At 39.8% G+C, this 15,485-nt stretch overlaps 3 protein-coding genes across 3 annotated transcripts; 1 reads left to right on the plus strand and 2 right to left on the minus strand.

The window, feature by feature from the left end:
- Window positions 1-3,207: 3,207 nt before the first annotated feature.
- On the minus strand, window positions 3,208-6,764 carry LOC138613333 (hematopoietic SH2 domain-containing protein-like). Its single transcript, XM_069686995.1, has 8 exons — window positions 6,596-6,764; window positions 6,361-6,500; window positions 5,782-5,939; window positions 4,838-4,927; window positions 4,490-4,655; window positions 4,262-4,411; window positions 3,509-4,168; window positions 3,208-3,403 (listed from the first exon to the last, which is right to left on the minus strand). The coding sequence occupies exons 1-8, from the start codon at window positions 6,648-6,650 to the stop codon at window positions 3,356-3,358; spliced, it is 1,467 nt and encodes a 488-aa protein (XP_069543096.1). The 5' UTR covers window positions 6,651-6,764; the 3' UTR covers window positions 3,208-3,355.
- A 3,432-nt stretch (window positions 6,765-10,196) lies between these two features.
- On the plus strand, window positions 10,197-14,136 carry dnaja (DnaJ heat shock protein family (Hsp40) member A). Its single transcript, XM_069686328.1, has 8 exons — window positions 10,197-10,294; window positions 10,642-10,782; window positions 11,584-11,755; window positions 11,873-11,977; window positions 12,066-12,293; window positions 12,396-12,626; window positions 12,730-12,830; window positions 12,944-14,136. The coding sequence occupies exons 2-8, from the start codon at window positions 10,651-10,653 to the stop codon at window positions 13,157-13,159; spliced, it is 1,185 nt and encodes a 394-aa protein (XP_069542429.1). The 5' UTR covers window positions 10,197-10,294; window positions 10,642-10,650; the 3' UTR covers window positions 13,160-14,136.
- On the minus strand, window positions 13,517-15,054 carry rps27l (ribosomal protein S27 like). The gene is made up of 4 exons (XM_069686329.1): window positions 14,975-15,054; window positions 14,186-14,294; window positions 13,902-14,012; window positions 13,517-13,778 (listed from the first exon to the last, which is right to left on the minus strand). The coding sequence occupies exons 1-4, from the start codon at window positions 14,978-14,980 to the stop codon at window positions 13,750-13,752; spliced, it is 255 nt and encodes an 84-aa protein (XP_069542430.1). The 5' UTR covers window positions 14,981-15,054; the 3' UTR covers window positions 13,517-13,749.
- Between the last annotated feature and the right edge of the window lie 431 nt (window positions 15,055-15,485).

The raw sequence follows: 15,485 nt of genomic DNA on the forward strand, positions 1-15,485 counted from the left end.
GAGGGAATGGTTGCCTCGATCATGTTGGTTAAAGATTAATGGCTCCTGGGCTGCAGGATACAGATTTGCATCGGGGTCACATGGTGGGGTGTTTTTGTACAGTTCGTGTTTTCGACTCGGGTCGCACCAGTGAGTCATACACACGTAAAGGCAAGATAATGAGGCGATGCACACACTGAGAGTCACATCTGAGTTATCTTTATGCCTTTGCTGCCAGAGGAAATGGCTGTGAAAAAAATATAACCTGGTTAATTGCTGCTGAGTCTGACAAATCCAGTTTCAAAGTAGATATTGGTACTCTAGCTACAGGCATAACGCCATAATGGGAATTTTTGTTCTCATGGACTCTACCCGCTGTAAGAAATGAGGATAAGTTGATGTAGTTGATGTCTTACTCTGCCTTTAAGAGGATTACGTTGAAGCCAGTTAAACAATGTGCAGTCATCAGAGCAGCCAGTTAAATCTTCATTCACTGATCTCCACCTCCCTTTATGAGGGCAGGATCAAATATTCAGGGGCGACACACTGCTGGTTGTGTGGCTTCATTAATTCCTGGTCTCCCTGAGAACATCTGTTCATTATGATTCCAGCAGTGAAGCTTCTGGTGCCGTGTGATACTGGAGCTGTAAAGCAGCCGTTACTGTGAGGAACTGATTCTGAGGTCGAGAGCAGCCAAACAGAGTGTGAAACTCACGCTGATTCCAGCCCACAGGGACCTTGTCTGGTTGAATCTGATTTAAAACGGTGCCTTAAGCTTTCACAGCGTGACGACAGCGAAGGCCTTACAAACTGCTCAATGACAGATTCTCCAGGAAGCTGGCGCTGCTGTTCATTTATCAATGTTCCCTAAATGTTTACTTGTTCTTATAATGTAATCATGGTTTATAAATGAGATGGCAATAGTGTTTTATAATTTTATAAGCAGGGTAATGGAATAAATAAATGTGTCTATATCAAAATATTACACGCAGTAGTGTCACAGTTAAATGTCCAATGTGTTCGGCCTCTGTAACTGGTGTGTTAACTGATACCGAATGACTAAAAATATGAACTACTCCAGCTGCAACTAGCGCTGTCGCCTCACAGCTTCAAGGTTCCTGTTTCAAATCTCGGTTCGGACGTATGGACGCCTTTCTGTGTGGAGTTTGCATGTTTTGCATGTGCATGTGTGGGTTTTTCTCCTCCGGCTTCCTCCCACAGTCCAAAGACATGCTCGTTAGGTTCATTTGAGACTCTAAGATATCTGACTGTGAGTGTCTGTCTGTCTCTATGTGTCAGCCCTGTGATTGACTGGTCAGTCCAGGGTGTACCCCGCCTCTTGCCCAAAGCCAGCGGGGATAGGCTCTGTGGTATTTTTCATAACACTTCTTAATTCTCAGTAACAATTGAGCTCACTCCATTTCTAATGAAGGCCATGAGATACGACTGAGAGCTCCAGGAAAACCTGCCCATGTTGCAAATCACTATTTCCAAAGACAAGAATAAACCTCCAACTTTAACTACAGCTTCATTTTTTGAATTTGTGACACAATTAAAAACAGTCTGAATAATAAATGATTTATTAATGTAAATGAAAAGTTAATGTTATTTAAAACACTATAAAATGGGTGCATTCAGTTTATCAGCACGTTATCGGTATGTGCAGACAATGACTTGAAAATGACACATCGGCAGATATGTCATTTTTCTGCTGATATTTTCCGCTGATAAAACAAGGCTTTAATTTTGACATAATGCAACAACATTAACTCAGCATGAGTGTGCGTGCACTGCATGCACCACGCCTCTTCTGTCAAGCATGACAAAGTGTTTGGAAGTTTTTCAAAGTTTCCGAAGCAGACAGCAGGGTTGATTTCATTTTATATATTTGTTCTGTGCAATAGGTCAAATTTGCCCTAGTTGTGGCTCTTGTCAGGATTTTCTAAAGGAGAGCATCGTCCAAGCCTGTCAAAGTTGTTTGAATATTACAGTTTTATTTGAAAGAAAATATTACAAACAAATAAATATGGCATTTTGTACATAATCTAAGTTTAAGTAGTTTTCTTATACTGCCCAGTGAGTGTGTACATTTTAAAAAGCACGGTATTATGGTATTTCTGCATCTGCCAGTGGGCCTCTACAATAAGAGTAGGCATGATATCAATTCCACTGCAGGGGACACTTGATGTTCTCTGCAGTTAGGTGAAAAAAAAAGTGGCTCATATACCGGTATCAAAATCGTCAAAAAGGAGTTGGAAAATATCGACATGTAGGATATCGGCAAAAAATATCATGCATCCCTACTTATAAATGCTTATAGAGGTTTAAGTTCAGAGTACAGATAAGGAAATGTATATTGATACTGTGTTTAAAATCTCTTGTGTTGTGATTCTCTCTTGGTTGTCCTTACAACAGCACACATGCACAACAAATGTGCTGCTATTATAATAATATGAATACTGCTCCTGGTACCTTATATTTTAAATGTTACTCAGAGTTGCACTGCGACACAAAAAATAGCTGACCTTTATGACATCTTGCTCACTTCTATCATTCTTCTGTTTTCCACTGACACTTCATCATATCTTCATTGTGCAATAGAAAACAGTGCAAATGTCGCACTAGTCTTCAAAGTCGGATGCTCTGATATTTAAGTAAGCAAAAACATCCTGGTTTGCATTTCATCACTTGCAGGGAAAACACCTGTTTTTATGTTTTTTTTTACATCATGCTGCCAAAGTTTTCCATAGCATCACACTGCAGCTGTTTATGTATTACATTCCTTATAAAGATAACCACAGAAAGCATCCAGGCACACAGGAAAGCCTTTCAGCTGTTAGTTTGACTGTGGTATTCAGTGACTGCCACTAAAACTATAATAAGTGAGTGAAAGAGCAGTATTTGATAGAAGATAACAGATGACATTTTAAACATCTCTGACCCACTTCCCCATTGCTGTCGTAAACAGACTTTTGAAAACTGTATGCAAATGACGTTTCCTGTGAATAAAGTGCAGCATTGATGGTAGCAGCTCTTGTAAAGACAGTGTGACCTTTTTTCTCTGACGCTGAATTTAGACAGGGTTTTTATTTAACCGTATACATCCCAGTGCACTTTGCTCTATCTTAGAATCAAATAAAGGTCACTAGCAGCCGTCTCCATCTTATGATTGTTCAGTAAAAATGGTTATAACTCAGAAATAAATAGAACCATTAGGTTTTGCAGATCTTCAGTAAACATGTTTTATTTGATTTTGCTAATAAATACAAAAGACATCATTTTAACAGCTATGCGCGTGAGTTTTTGCAAGAAGCTCTCACAGTGTGTGTATTTAGCGGGACCACTGTAGTGTCACATTGAAACATTTTCAACATCTTCACCATTTCCTCTTGACGTCAGGGAACAGCCACTTCCATTTATCATTCTGCAAGATGTAAAAAAAGTTGAATAAATAGTATGAACATTAACTTTATTAGCAAAACTTTTGGACACTGTATTTTACTAAAAGCATTATGACTATATTACTGACCTTTAACCCCCAGGATGAGTGGTTGTGTTTGGGTCTGATGTCCTCCAGAGGCTCGTACGTGTTGCTGCTGGGTTCAAGACTGGCAGGGAGGGTTTCATTAGGGAGCTCGGCGTACACTGAATCATGCCGCTCTGATGTCAGTGATCTCATCTCAGACGATGCAGTGTGCGGGCTACCGGGCCTTCCAGCCAGGTGATAAACAGCATTATCTTTCATGTGCTCCGTGCTGTAGACGCTCCTCGGTCTGCCGCAGAGGTCTGTCCTCTCCGGCTGTGGGCTGTAAGAAGTGGCTTCTCTGACGGGTTCGGGGGAAAGTCTTCGTGGCGTGTATGGAGGAGCACTCAGTCTGTAGGACGAATCACCATCAGAGCTGATTTCCAGAAGCGGTAGAGACCTGCTCTTGCTGTCCAGCAGGCTGAGCTGAGCGCAAACAGAGCCGGGCCCATACGGAGGACTAACCCTGCTCATGTTGAGATCCCGGGTTGTGGATCTTTCATCTCTTGTTGGATGATCTCCCGGTGAATTGTCCTGAAGGATGTGTCGGGGTCTTTGTTTCCCCATGGGTGATTTTTTCCTGAGCTGAGCGTACAAATCAATGTCCTGCTTGTTCAAGGGGACAGCATCAAGGTGCCTGCTCCTCCGAGGCAAGGGAGGAACTTCCTGTTCAAAAAAACAAACCAGGCTCGGGATCAGCTTAAAGATATTCAAACAAGAGATTTCAGTAATTCATTAGTTTGAATAATCTGTACTCACTTCCACTGCCCTGACAGTCCTAGGTGGCCGTGTAGGTGGCTGCTCTGAGTGTATCTGTTGTTTTTGCACATTTTTAACATCCCTAACAATGGCTGCCGGCTTTCCTTCAGGCCTAACCTGGATGATATCATACAGATCTTCATGCAGCGCCTGCAAGAACAAAACCCCAGTTAGACTGTTTTTCTCAAAGATTGTTTTGAAAAAAGGGACTCGGGAATTTTGACTCACCTCAAAACAGGATGACGTCAGATACTCTCCAAATGGCTGAATGGAGCTGTTCTTGTAGTACTCTATGAGGTCAGAGAGCGTGTCGTGCCCTTCGGTACCTCCACAGACTACAAACTTCCCCGATTCACTTTGGCTGATCACAAAATGTCGACACCGATCCCGGCCTCTGCAACAGGAAGAGAAATATCTGTTAAAGCCTTTACTCTGCGCGTCACATTCTTGTTGGCCGTGTGTTATCATCAGGACGGCCCAGATTTGATTCCAGAGCAACCAGACAGCGTGAGCTCCTTTGGCTGAAAAGTGACATCACTTAAAATCTGTGGTTGCTTTGAGTAAACAAATACTCACTTATAAGACAGTATGTATCCGATGGCCTTATCGCTGAGACGGATCAGAAAGCAGCCCAGCTCCTTTTCTCTGAGCATTTCTTCAGCATCCCTGTTGAAAGATGAAGAACTTTAAAACCCAAACTTGTCATTACAAGTGTTTTTTCCCCATCTGGTCTGATTTTACAGGACCAGTGAGGCAGGCGACCTCGTGGTTCCTCTGAGAGTATCAGGCTCTGTAAGCAGCTAACGGAGATTGTAAGGTTCCCTTTGGTAAAGGATCAACATGTGGCACCTGCAGAGCTCAAACTGGACCCCGACAGGGAGCATTTTAAACTCAAACAGTTTTAAGTCTTGTAGTCATGTATGAGTTTGCGCTTCCTGTTTTACATTAAGTGTTATTGTAGGATATTTTGCGTCCTGTATATATGGTTGAGTCTGTTTTGTACCGTCTCTAGTGCATTTGTCGTTGATTTGATGTAGTTTAAAGGCCCCTCGAGGGACGGCATTACAAATGAGCCAAGGCTATAAATGCTGTAGTGCGCGGCACTCGCTTCATACTCGTCCCTTTGCTAATAAACAGCCTGAATAATCTCGATTTTCCGCGTATAATGAGGCAGATCACGTTCCTCACCTTGGAAATTACATCACACTCAAGGAAAGTCCATTTGCCTTAATGTATTTTCCATAAGCCTGTCATTTACCGACACATTTTGTGACAAAAAAGTCCTCGTGTTTTTTTTATGTAGGCGTTTCCTTCATCAGAGAAAGTGAATCAACATCCTTCAGACATAACAATGATGTACGTAATTATGTATTTGTTACTACTCTCTATCTTGAAATTGTATTCAACAATAAGACACAGCAGCAACAACAGCAACAACAGCAACTCAGGGAACGGGTCTAATATTGAACATTAAACTTTTTTAGTCCATATACTTAAATATTTCCTGAATTAACACTTACTTTCTTGTGATGAAGCCCAGGAACCAAGATGGCAAGAAGCCATTGTTGACGATGAACGGCACTTGAGTCTCTATAAACCACTTCAAAGACAGCTCCCTGAGTCGTCCTTCAGTGTACGAATCCACAGGTGGCCCCCTTTTCTCCATCCTCGGCTGGTCCTAATCGAAGACACGCAGACGGTCGATGAAGACACAGCCGTTCATTTCCCAACATTTACAGTGAGGCGTTTAACAGTCTGATTTGCTTATTTACCAGGAGGCGTCAACCTGAGATTACGAGTAGCTCAATGTTCTCATCATTCTAGCTTCATACTGGTGCAGGAAAAGGCTTATCATTCATGTGTGCACTTGACATATTAACATATGGTATTTATTAACCATTGAATAGCTCCAGATAACTATTTAATTTCACAAAAACATCCACTCTCACTCAGAATAATATTCATTTTATTGACTTTAACGTCCTCTGCTTCAATTTCACACTAATGTAAGGCAGACCTTTACTTTGCGTGCAGCTATGTGGTTAAAAAGTCCGTCATTCAAGCAGAAAGGGGCCAGTGTTAATCGTAACAGCTCTTACCTTGAAGCAAAATGTCAGGCAGGTCCTGATGCGGGAGGATGTCGCACCTCTCTGATCCTTTGTCCTTGACCCTGAAAAGTGGCAAATCCTCTCAGATCTGGGTTTGTGTTTGTTCAGTACACAGAAATTCCTTTCAATCCCTGGAAAAAGAATAAAAAATGTAAAGTGACACTTTTTTCTCTCGTTAATTTCAAGCTCAAACATTGCAATTCTTGTTTTTTAAAGGAGTACATACCTTTCCTTGACATTTGCAGGGTGTGGTGTGAAACTGGTGACATGTCATAAATCATTAAAATGCGTCGTCTTCTTCTAACGGGTGTCTAACCTCCAACTGAAGATGTTCTGAGGGAGTTAGACACTACATGGGAGATATACATGACATTTACAATTACACATGTTTTTCCAACAGCTTGGAAAGCGTCAGCGCTGAGGCAACGGCACAGCAGAGTTCAAACAGCTCATTTGCATGACTGCAAAGAGCTTCCTGAAGAGAAACGGAAAGTAAGCTGTACAGAAAGTGTGGTTTGTGTGCACACAAGTGCGTCGGTTTGCAATAGATGTCCTACCCACAGACTGTTTGACTACTGTAGTAATGGGAAATTAGTTGCGTCAACAGAACAGTTATCTTCTGTGTTTTCTTACCCGCATCTTAGCACATTTTTTTCAAAAAATGTGTAAAAGAAGGTTAATATTTCGGAGATTCACTTTGTATGCGGAGGTTTAAAAGGTAAAAGCCAACACTGTAATAGGACGACATAATTCCAAGCCTTGTTTTTAAGGTCGTCACCGTTAATGGGTAACTCTACCCCCATGGTTTGTTGTGAATCACTCTAAAGGGGGATGATGCTCCTCTCCACTCGCATTGGTTTTGCTAGGTGAGCAGTAGGAACTCCCAGTGGGGGAGAAACAGTCTGTGTCATACACAGCTGGATTAGTCTGCATTTGCTCCAACGCTCAAAAGATACAGCGCAGTTTGTATCGAAATGCAGCTGATCAAACCTGTCTCTAAATATGTGATCTGGGTGGTTCTGAATGTTATCTATTTCTCATGATGGAAATAATACCCTGCTGGCACTTAATGTCACTGAAGTATTGAAAGTATGTAAAAATACTGAATATTGAGACACTCTAAAGCTGTACAGACTATGAATATTGGTTGGATAGGAAAATCCATATTCCACACGTGGAGGATGATACCTGACTAACCAGTATCCAAAGATGCACACAACGAAGCTCCACACAGAACGTCCCCACCCAGCTTCAAACCCTGAACCTACACAACCCTGTCGTCCTGCAATATTTACCTGTTGTATATCTAATTTTCATCAAACTCTGATAATGTCAGAAAGGCCCTGTCGGGCTGTTGTTTGCTGTTGAACCTGGGTGTGTTTGTATGCTTTAATACACGGGGCAGTTACTTTATCCATTGAGCTAAGTTGATGTCCTTCTGTCGGTGAGTGTTCGCCCAAATATAAAACTACTGATACTACAGAATCCTCATAGCCAACCAAATACTTAAAGATCTGAAAATTCTAACTTAAAATACATGTTCAATAATAAGCTGAATAGCAGTATAATTTTCTGTAAGTCACACATACACCTATGTGTGGGAAACACTGCACTTTTATTCACATTTCACCCTAGTTTCAGGCTAGAGAAAGAAGGACATCAATAGCAAGAAGATCAGAGCGATAGTTAAAGCTCAGTAAAACTATAATTACAGCCTTGCGGTTGTATGTCCCTGCCAATCAGTCAAGTTGTACTTTACATCCATGTACGTCCAGACTCATACAGTGAAGACTTCAAAGGAATTTGACAAAAGGTATTAAGTATATTTCTTGGCGAAACGTGGATGCTTCACACACATCTTCAACCCAGCAGCACAGAAGATCAATACAATCACCACAGTTTCAAGGTGGGCACCAAAGATTAGTGTCACTAATTCAGTATCTGACCAAATGTGAGTCCTGAGTTATGGTGTTGAATAATGGACAGAAAAATGTTTTTGCAGAACATTATGTTGTCACAGTGAAGCTGACCTTTGACCTTTGACCTTTTGGGTATAAAATGTCATCACTTTTTCATCTTATCCTATTTTGTCATTTGTCATACGGTAATTAGCGTATGAATTCTTGAGTTATATTCAAAAACGTGTTATGTGTCACAGTGGCCTTCACCTTTGACCTTTGACCACCAAATTCTAATCAGTTCATTCCTTGAGTGCCCTCGCTTACCATGGCAATGAATGAAGCTTCGAAGCATTTCGGGTGAGCCCTAGTGTAAGTGCAGTCTGATTCTCTCAGCAGCGTGTTTTCCGTTCCTAAGTCCTTATGAATTCTCCTTTCATCTTTCCTTGACCTAATGATGTCTGTCCATCTGGGTTAGGAATAGGAGATAGGAAGAGACGATAGGAGGGACTATTCGAATGCACCCTGGATCTCTGCTTCATCTCATCAGGAGAGTAGAGGAGTTAGATTGATATTATGTTGCCTCCATGTGGCCATCCGTAATAGTACAGTTGTAATACACTTTTTTCAAAAAATGATAAAACGACATTTTAATGTAATGTTTGTAAATCAATGTGTCACACATGTTTTGCTAAAATAAGTATTTTAATCATGATATCAATTTGAACATTACATCCACAGCCTCAGTCACCACCCTTGCAGGGCAATGCAAGAACTCATTACCGTATGATACAGCACAACTAAATACTATATACTGCTTTAAAAAATTACTTACAGAGAAATGTTAATATTTATAATACTTTGTGCTGTAACGTGTCAAGGGGCTTTTTATAGTAAACATGACATTTATCTATGAAATGTTGTTTGATTTGTGTCAATATTTATTTTGTTAGATGTGATGTGATGTATAAAATGTTATGTGTTTGTATTGTGATGAGTTGTGTCAAGGTGTATTTGGTATTGTCACATTGTAACATTTTGCAGACCCCAGGAAGAATAGCTTCTGCTATGCTGAAGCTACTGGGGACCTAAATAAACAAACCACCCTGCAGGAGTGAATACTTTACGCCACTAAGTACTACCTTCAGTTGCTCCTTGTCTCTGACTCATAATTCTCTTCTCTTCTTATTTTGCTTTTTAAAAAACCAATGCAGTGCCCGTTCTTGCAGCTTTCTCAAGAACCACTCATTCAAATGTTAGTCTTTTAAGTCAACCTCCTTCACTCTTTTTTCTGAAGAACAAGCCTGTTTTCTCCAGAATCCAAACTGCTTCATTCTCTGCACTGCACCTTTACATTCACAACATCATACAGATTTCTATATTCCCTGAAACTTTAGGCCTAATAGCCTAAATAATTTTCATAGTTCAGGAACACAACTTATTAAATAATGAATTCATATTATAGTCATCAAAAATGCAAATAATGAACAAATAATATAAAGGTATAGTGCCGGAAATGTAAACAGGTAACAGGAGAAAACACTGTTACTATGTGGGTTATTACAATGAATACAGAGCACATGTGTGCAGACACGAACAGCTGTTACAGCCGACTGACAGCTGATCCAGCGGTGATCAGCTGACGCCGTCATCACAAACGGACGTCGCTGCACATGACGCTTCAGGGGGAAAGGACGTCTCATGTCTCTTCAAAAACATTACCTCGTTTCCACTCTCCTCTCTTGGTTTCCTCGCGTCTCTCCATGCATCTCTGGTGGGATTGACTAAGAGTCAAGTGAAAGACGCAAGTGAGGGATGCATTGATGAGACATGAGACCATCAAGTGGCCACTAGAGGAAGTGCAGTTCTTTGCACTTCCGCATTGGCTTCATTTTTCAACACCGGCCCCTCGGCTCAGAGCTCTCCAGAATGTTCTCCGCTGTGAAGCCGGTATAAGAACCAGCCATCTTCCTTCACCGTGGTCAGCCGCTCGAGCAAAAGCTAGCGTAGCAACAGCACCAACACAAGTAAGTACACTAAACTTTCAATTGAATTGGTATAGTTATGAGCTCAAATGCAAGCAGTTTCATTCAAACTAATATAAGCACGTAAAGGTATATGCTAGACAGTAATTTAACCACACGTGCTGCCTACGTTAACGTCTCCTCGTGTTATGTGTTTGAGGCTAATATTTAACGAGTCAAAGCTAAAGTTCAACAGACCTCCTGGCTTTGTTCTTGCTCAGTTCATTTTACTTTTTCGTGTGGCTGCTTCGCTAAAGTTAGTATTGAATCCTAACCTTAACCTCACGGGCAAAAAGTAAGTGACAGCGTAAGTTAAGTATCCTACTAATGTGTTTCTTGTTTTGTTGTAGGTTGTCACCATGGTTCACGAAACAGGCTACTATGATCTCTTGGGTGTCAGCCCCAGCTCCTCAGCGGAGGAAATCAAGAAAGCTTACAGAAAACTCGCATTGAAATATCACCCCGACAAGAACCCCAATGAAGGAGAGAAGGTGAGTAGGTTACGTAACAGCATTAGAGCTTTAGGGGGTCCCTGCAGCTGTTTATGGGCCGTTGGAATGTCCTGTCTAAATTTAAACTGGAAAGAGCTAGACTCAGCTCCCCTTTTTAGTTACAGCAAGATTAGCCCTCTTGATACTGTCTTGACGGTATGATTTGTGGTGGTTGTGAAATTAATGGTTACAATAAAACTAATAGTGTGGCCAGCACTGCCCTTGTACAGTAAAGTTAATGCTAAAGGCTCATTAGGCTGATGAATTGGGGAGAAAAATATGCTGAAAATTGACATCAACTTGTCCTGACATAGACTCTTGGTATGGAAACATTAAACTAATAGTCTTTACAATTTACTGGATTTGAGAATAGTGAAATACATCTGTTGGACTGTTATCTCTACACATATCCATTAAACTTAATACTGTTTTACATTACAAATGTCTTTTATCAATCCTTAGCATCATGCTAAAACAACACAGCTGTCATTTAAATGTTTTTGTATTTATGAATAGTTCCATTTATTTATGCATTTTTGCATTACATGCCGACTTATTTTCTCTGCGTTAGTAATGCAGGGCATTCTACATGTTAATTATTTCTGCCCTTGAGAAAATCCAGACACCCGTTAAAATACTGTTTAATTGAGAAATATAATTGCTTTATTTGAAGTGGATTTTTCTCACGTGACTTCATGGTTAAGTGAATGTTTTTTAAACCATCAATGTGTCAAGGCAAAGTCCTTGTATGTATAAACTTGATTGGCAAAAAACCTGATTCTTCTTCTTCTATTTCCACAGTTCAAGCATATATCTCAAGCATACGAGGTGCTGTCAGATCCAAGTAAGAGAGACTTGTATGACCAAGGAGGAGAACAAGCAATCAAAGAGGGAGGCATGAGTGGAGGATCCCCAATGGACATTTTCAACATGTTCTTTGGAGGTGGTGGAAGGATGCAGAGAGAGAGAAAAGGTAAGACATATTTCATCACATTTAAGTTATTTAGCAGCAGTTATGCCTGTTTATATGTTTCTTTATTAAAGTACCTTCCAAATAACTTTTAAACTCACATAACCTATTTTCATTTAGGAAAGAATGTCGTCCACCAGCTTGGTGTTACACTGGAGGAGATGTACATAGGCACTGCTAGGAAGCTTGGACTTCAGAAGAATGTCATTTGTGAAAAATGTGAAGGTACATATTGTGTTTTTTTTTTTTTATCCCCTATACTAAAAAAGGTGTTCAAGAGTTCTGTAAATGACATTCTCCTGTTTTTCTACAGGTTATGGTGGTAAGAAAGGTGCCTTAGAGAAGTGCTCAAATTGCAAAGGAAAAGGAGTACAAATCAAGGTGCAACAGATTGGGCCAGGAATGATTCAGCAGATCCAGAGCATGTGTCATGACTGCCAGGGACAGGGGGAGAAATTTAACGCTAAGGATCGCTGCAAAACCTGTAATGGACACAAAGTAGAACGGAAGAAGAAAATTCTGGAAGTTCACATTGACAAAGGTATGTTCCCCCCCCCCCGATCTTTAATATTTTTTTTTAAATTGTAGATTTTAGTGTAAATTTATTTTTGCAATGCCAACTGACATCAATTTATGTGTGCAGGTATGAAGGATGGTCAGAAAATTACATTCCACGGAGAAGGTGACCAGGAACCTGGGCTGGAGCCTGGGGATGTTATCATTGTGTTGGATCAGAAAGAGCACTCTGTTTTCCAGAGACAAGAGGATAATTTGGTAATGAAGATGACCATCAAACTTGCTGAGGCTCTGTGTGGTTTCAAAAAGACTATTGTTACATTAGATGACAGACCACTCATCGTCAGCTTACTGCCAGGTAAATGCCTTAGATCCTCTGGTTTCCAACACTGGAGTGTTTATTTTGGTATATAATATTTTTTGTTCAAATAATAATCATGAACATGTGTTTTTATCAACAGGTGAAGTAATCAAGCATGGTGACATCAAATGTGTTCAGAATGAGGGAATGCCAATTTACAGGGACCCTTGTCAAAAGGGACAACTTATCATTAAATTCCAGGTAAAATTCACTTTTTTTTTCATTGACAACTCATTGGATTTAGATCTCGTTATAAGATTAGTTGTTTGTAAAGGTAACATTAATTTCATCCTGTTTTACTTAACCCCCCACAGGTGGAATTCCCAGAGAAACACTGGCTCCCTGAGCATCTCATGTACCAGCTGGAAAGACTGCTACCTCCCAGGGACGATGTGACAATTACCGATGACATGGAGGAAGTGGAACTCTGTGAGGTGGACGTTGAGTCACAGCAGAGAAACTACAGTAGGGAAGCTTACGAGGAAGATGATGAGGGTCCCAGAAGCGGAGTGCAATGTCAGACACAGTGATCATAGTCTGTTAATTTTGTAGAGCATGTTGGGGTTTTCATTGTTGTTGTTTTGTTTGTTTTTCATAAAGGACATGCAAAGTTCAGTTTTTCCCAACTGCAAATTAACTAAAAGACACAAACGGTTGCCAATAATATGTTTCACAACTCTCCTGGGAAACAAATATGCAGGTGGAGTTTACATTTCTCATTTTATTAGTGCTTACTGTCAAATCTGTATTTTGGGTGTTATGCGTGTGTTTCATATGAAATCTATTGCACAAATGGTGTCTTTTTTTATTCAGAAAGGACTACTTTTATGCTTTCTGTGAAGGTGATTTCAGTCATGAAAAACATTTTTGGTTATTTCTCAATAAAAATCCCAGAATGCGTTCACTTTTACAACCCTTTCTTTATTGACATGGTATGATTCTTTTTACTTTTAGTATCTTATGTTTTTAAAAAATCGTGCTAGTTAATGAATTTTATCATAAAAGTTTAACATCTGTACAGTGGCAGAAACTAAGTGCCTGTACATTATCAATGGAAAAATTAAGGTATTTATTAACAGCGAGGCTCAATTGCTGACATGATTAAGTTTGTCTTCTCTTTTTAATGCTGCTTCCTCCTGAAAGAGCAACCTGTAAATCAAAAAGAAATATGAGTTGCACAGCCTTCTACTTACAACTTCAGGAAACATGCAACTACAGGTAGTTATTTGCTGATTCATATTTTTATTTTCTGTGTATATGTGGAAGTTTTACCCTCAGTCAGTCTGGCCTTTCCTCCTTTTGGCTGGCACAACACAGTTGAGCATCCCACGCAGAGAACTACTGTCTGTGCATGACTGAACACAGTGGTGATCTTGTAGCAGCCTGCAAAGAAAACGTAAATGCATTCAACATAGTTTTTGATGAATGCAACCTTTGTGATGTAACAAACTGCAAAATGACAATGATTTATCAATCAAGGTGACACAGAAAAAAAAGTGAAAATAAACTGGATCAAGCTGTCTTTGACTTCACTTCAATCTACTCTATGGGCATACCTGGGCATTTCACGTCCATGAAGTAAGAGTTGGGAGTCTGAACAAGTCTTTTCTTTTTGTGCTGTCTTCTCTCATGGTCTATAAAAGGGTGGAGAAGGTCTTTGGCCAACTATAATAGGAAAAAAATCAACATTTTAATTTGTCAGTTATAAAAAGACATTAGCCAGATTCAGTAAAATGTCTACTTAGTACTAAAAGTGGTTTTACGTAGTCTACCAAAGTAAAACGTACTTAGAAAAAAACCCCACTTGCGGTTGACGTCACTCATAAACGTTGAATAAAAATGCTACACCTGAGATAAACAAGGTAACGTTCGTAGTTCATGTTGTTGATTCTACGGACACGAACGCAAGTAAGTCCAGTTATTAGCCAACGTCTTCGTTATTTATGCCTTGAACGTAGCAAACAATGCAAATGTTGCATAAATTAATGTTAAAGTTTGTTTAATTTCTTTTTGTGACTTTTGGTTGGTTAACGATGCCGTAGATGGCATTAAAATGTATACAGGGACAGACTATTTCTTGGTCCGAAATTACTCTACTACAGTCTAGGTCTACTGCACACGTGATACGGTTGTCTTTCAGCAAGTAGTCGCTTCCCATGACAGATAGTGCTATGTTAGCTAACTTTCGCTCCATGTGCTGCTGCTTCTACATGAAAACAAGACAATTTTGAGGTTTCATACCGAGAACGCAACTGCACCGTGTTACGGCAAAGAGCCGAAAGTAAAGAAACAGACAGTCGACAAAACATTTGTAACTCCAGCAAGAGAAATTACGACAAACTTACAGGCATTTTCACGGTGCTATGCTCGCTTTCCTATGCATACGTGGGCTACTTCAACAGAAACGGAGACTGCAGGAGGAACTGCAAGACTTCGGGTGCAACGATATCACTGAATATTATTAACAAGAAACATCGACCACTTGATAAAATTTGTTTAAAAAAGTTTGTCCTACAGAAAGGAAGTAGATAGACTTGGTGGAATATCCGAACACAATATTATTTAAATATTTTCCCAAATAAAAGGCACATCGATATTTCTGACAATTTCTCGTATACTTACCCACTTAAATGACAATAAATTGTAACCTGTATCCACTGATTTCACTGCTTATTAAAAAAAACCTAGATAATTCAATTAGGCTATATCTAACTATCCAACATTTGTAATATTAAAATAAATTTTAAAAAATAACATCCTGCTTGATATCTCCCACTTTCTTTTTAATTGTTAACATCAGGGTTGTGAAAACGAAATTAATTTTTTAACTTCTTTTTTTTTAACTTTACATCTCTA

This window comes from Semicossyphus pulcher, unplaced genomic scaffold (assembly GCF_022749685.1).
Source record: "Semicossyphus pulcher isolate SPU_LCO1_2020_fin unplaced genomic scaffold, fSemPul1.0.p SCAF_8, whole genome shotgun sequence".
Taxonomy (NCBI): domain Eukaryota; kingdom Metazoa; phylum Chordata; class Actinopteri; order Labriformes; family Labridae; genus Semicossyphus; species Semicossyphus pulcher.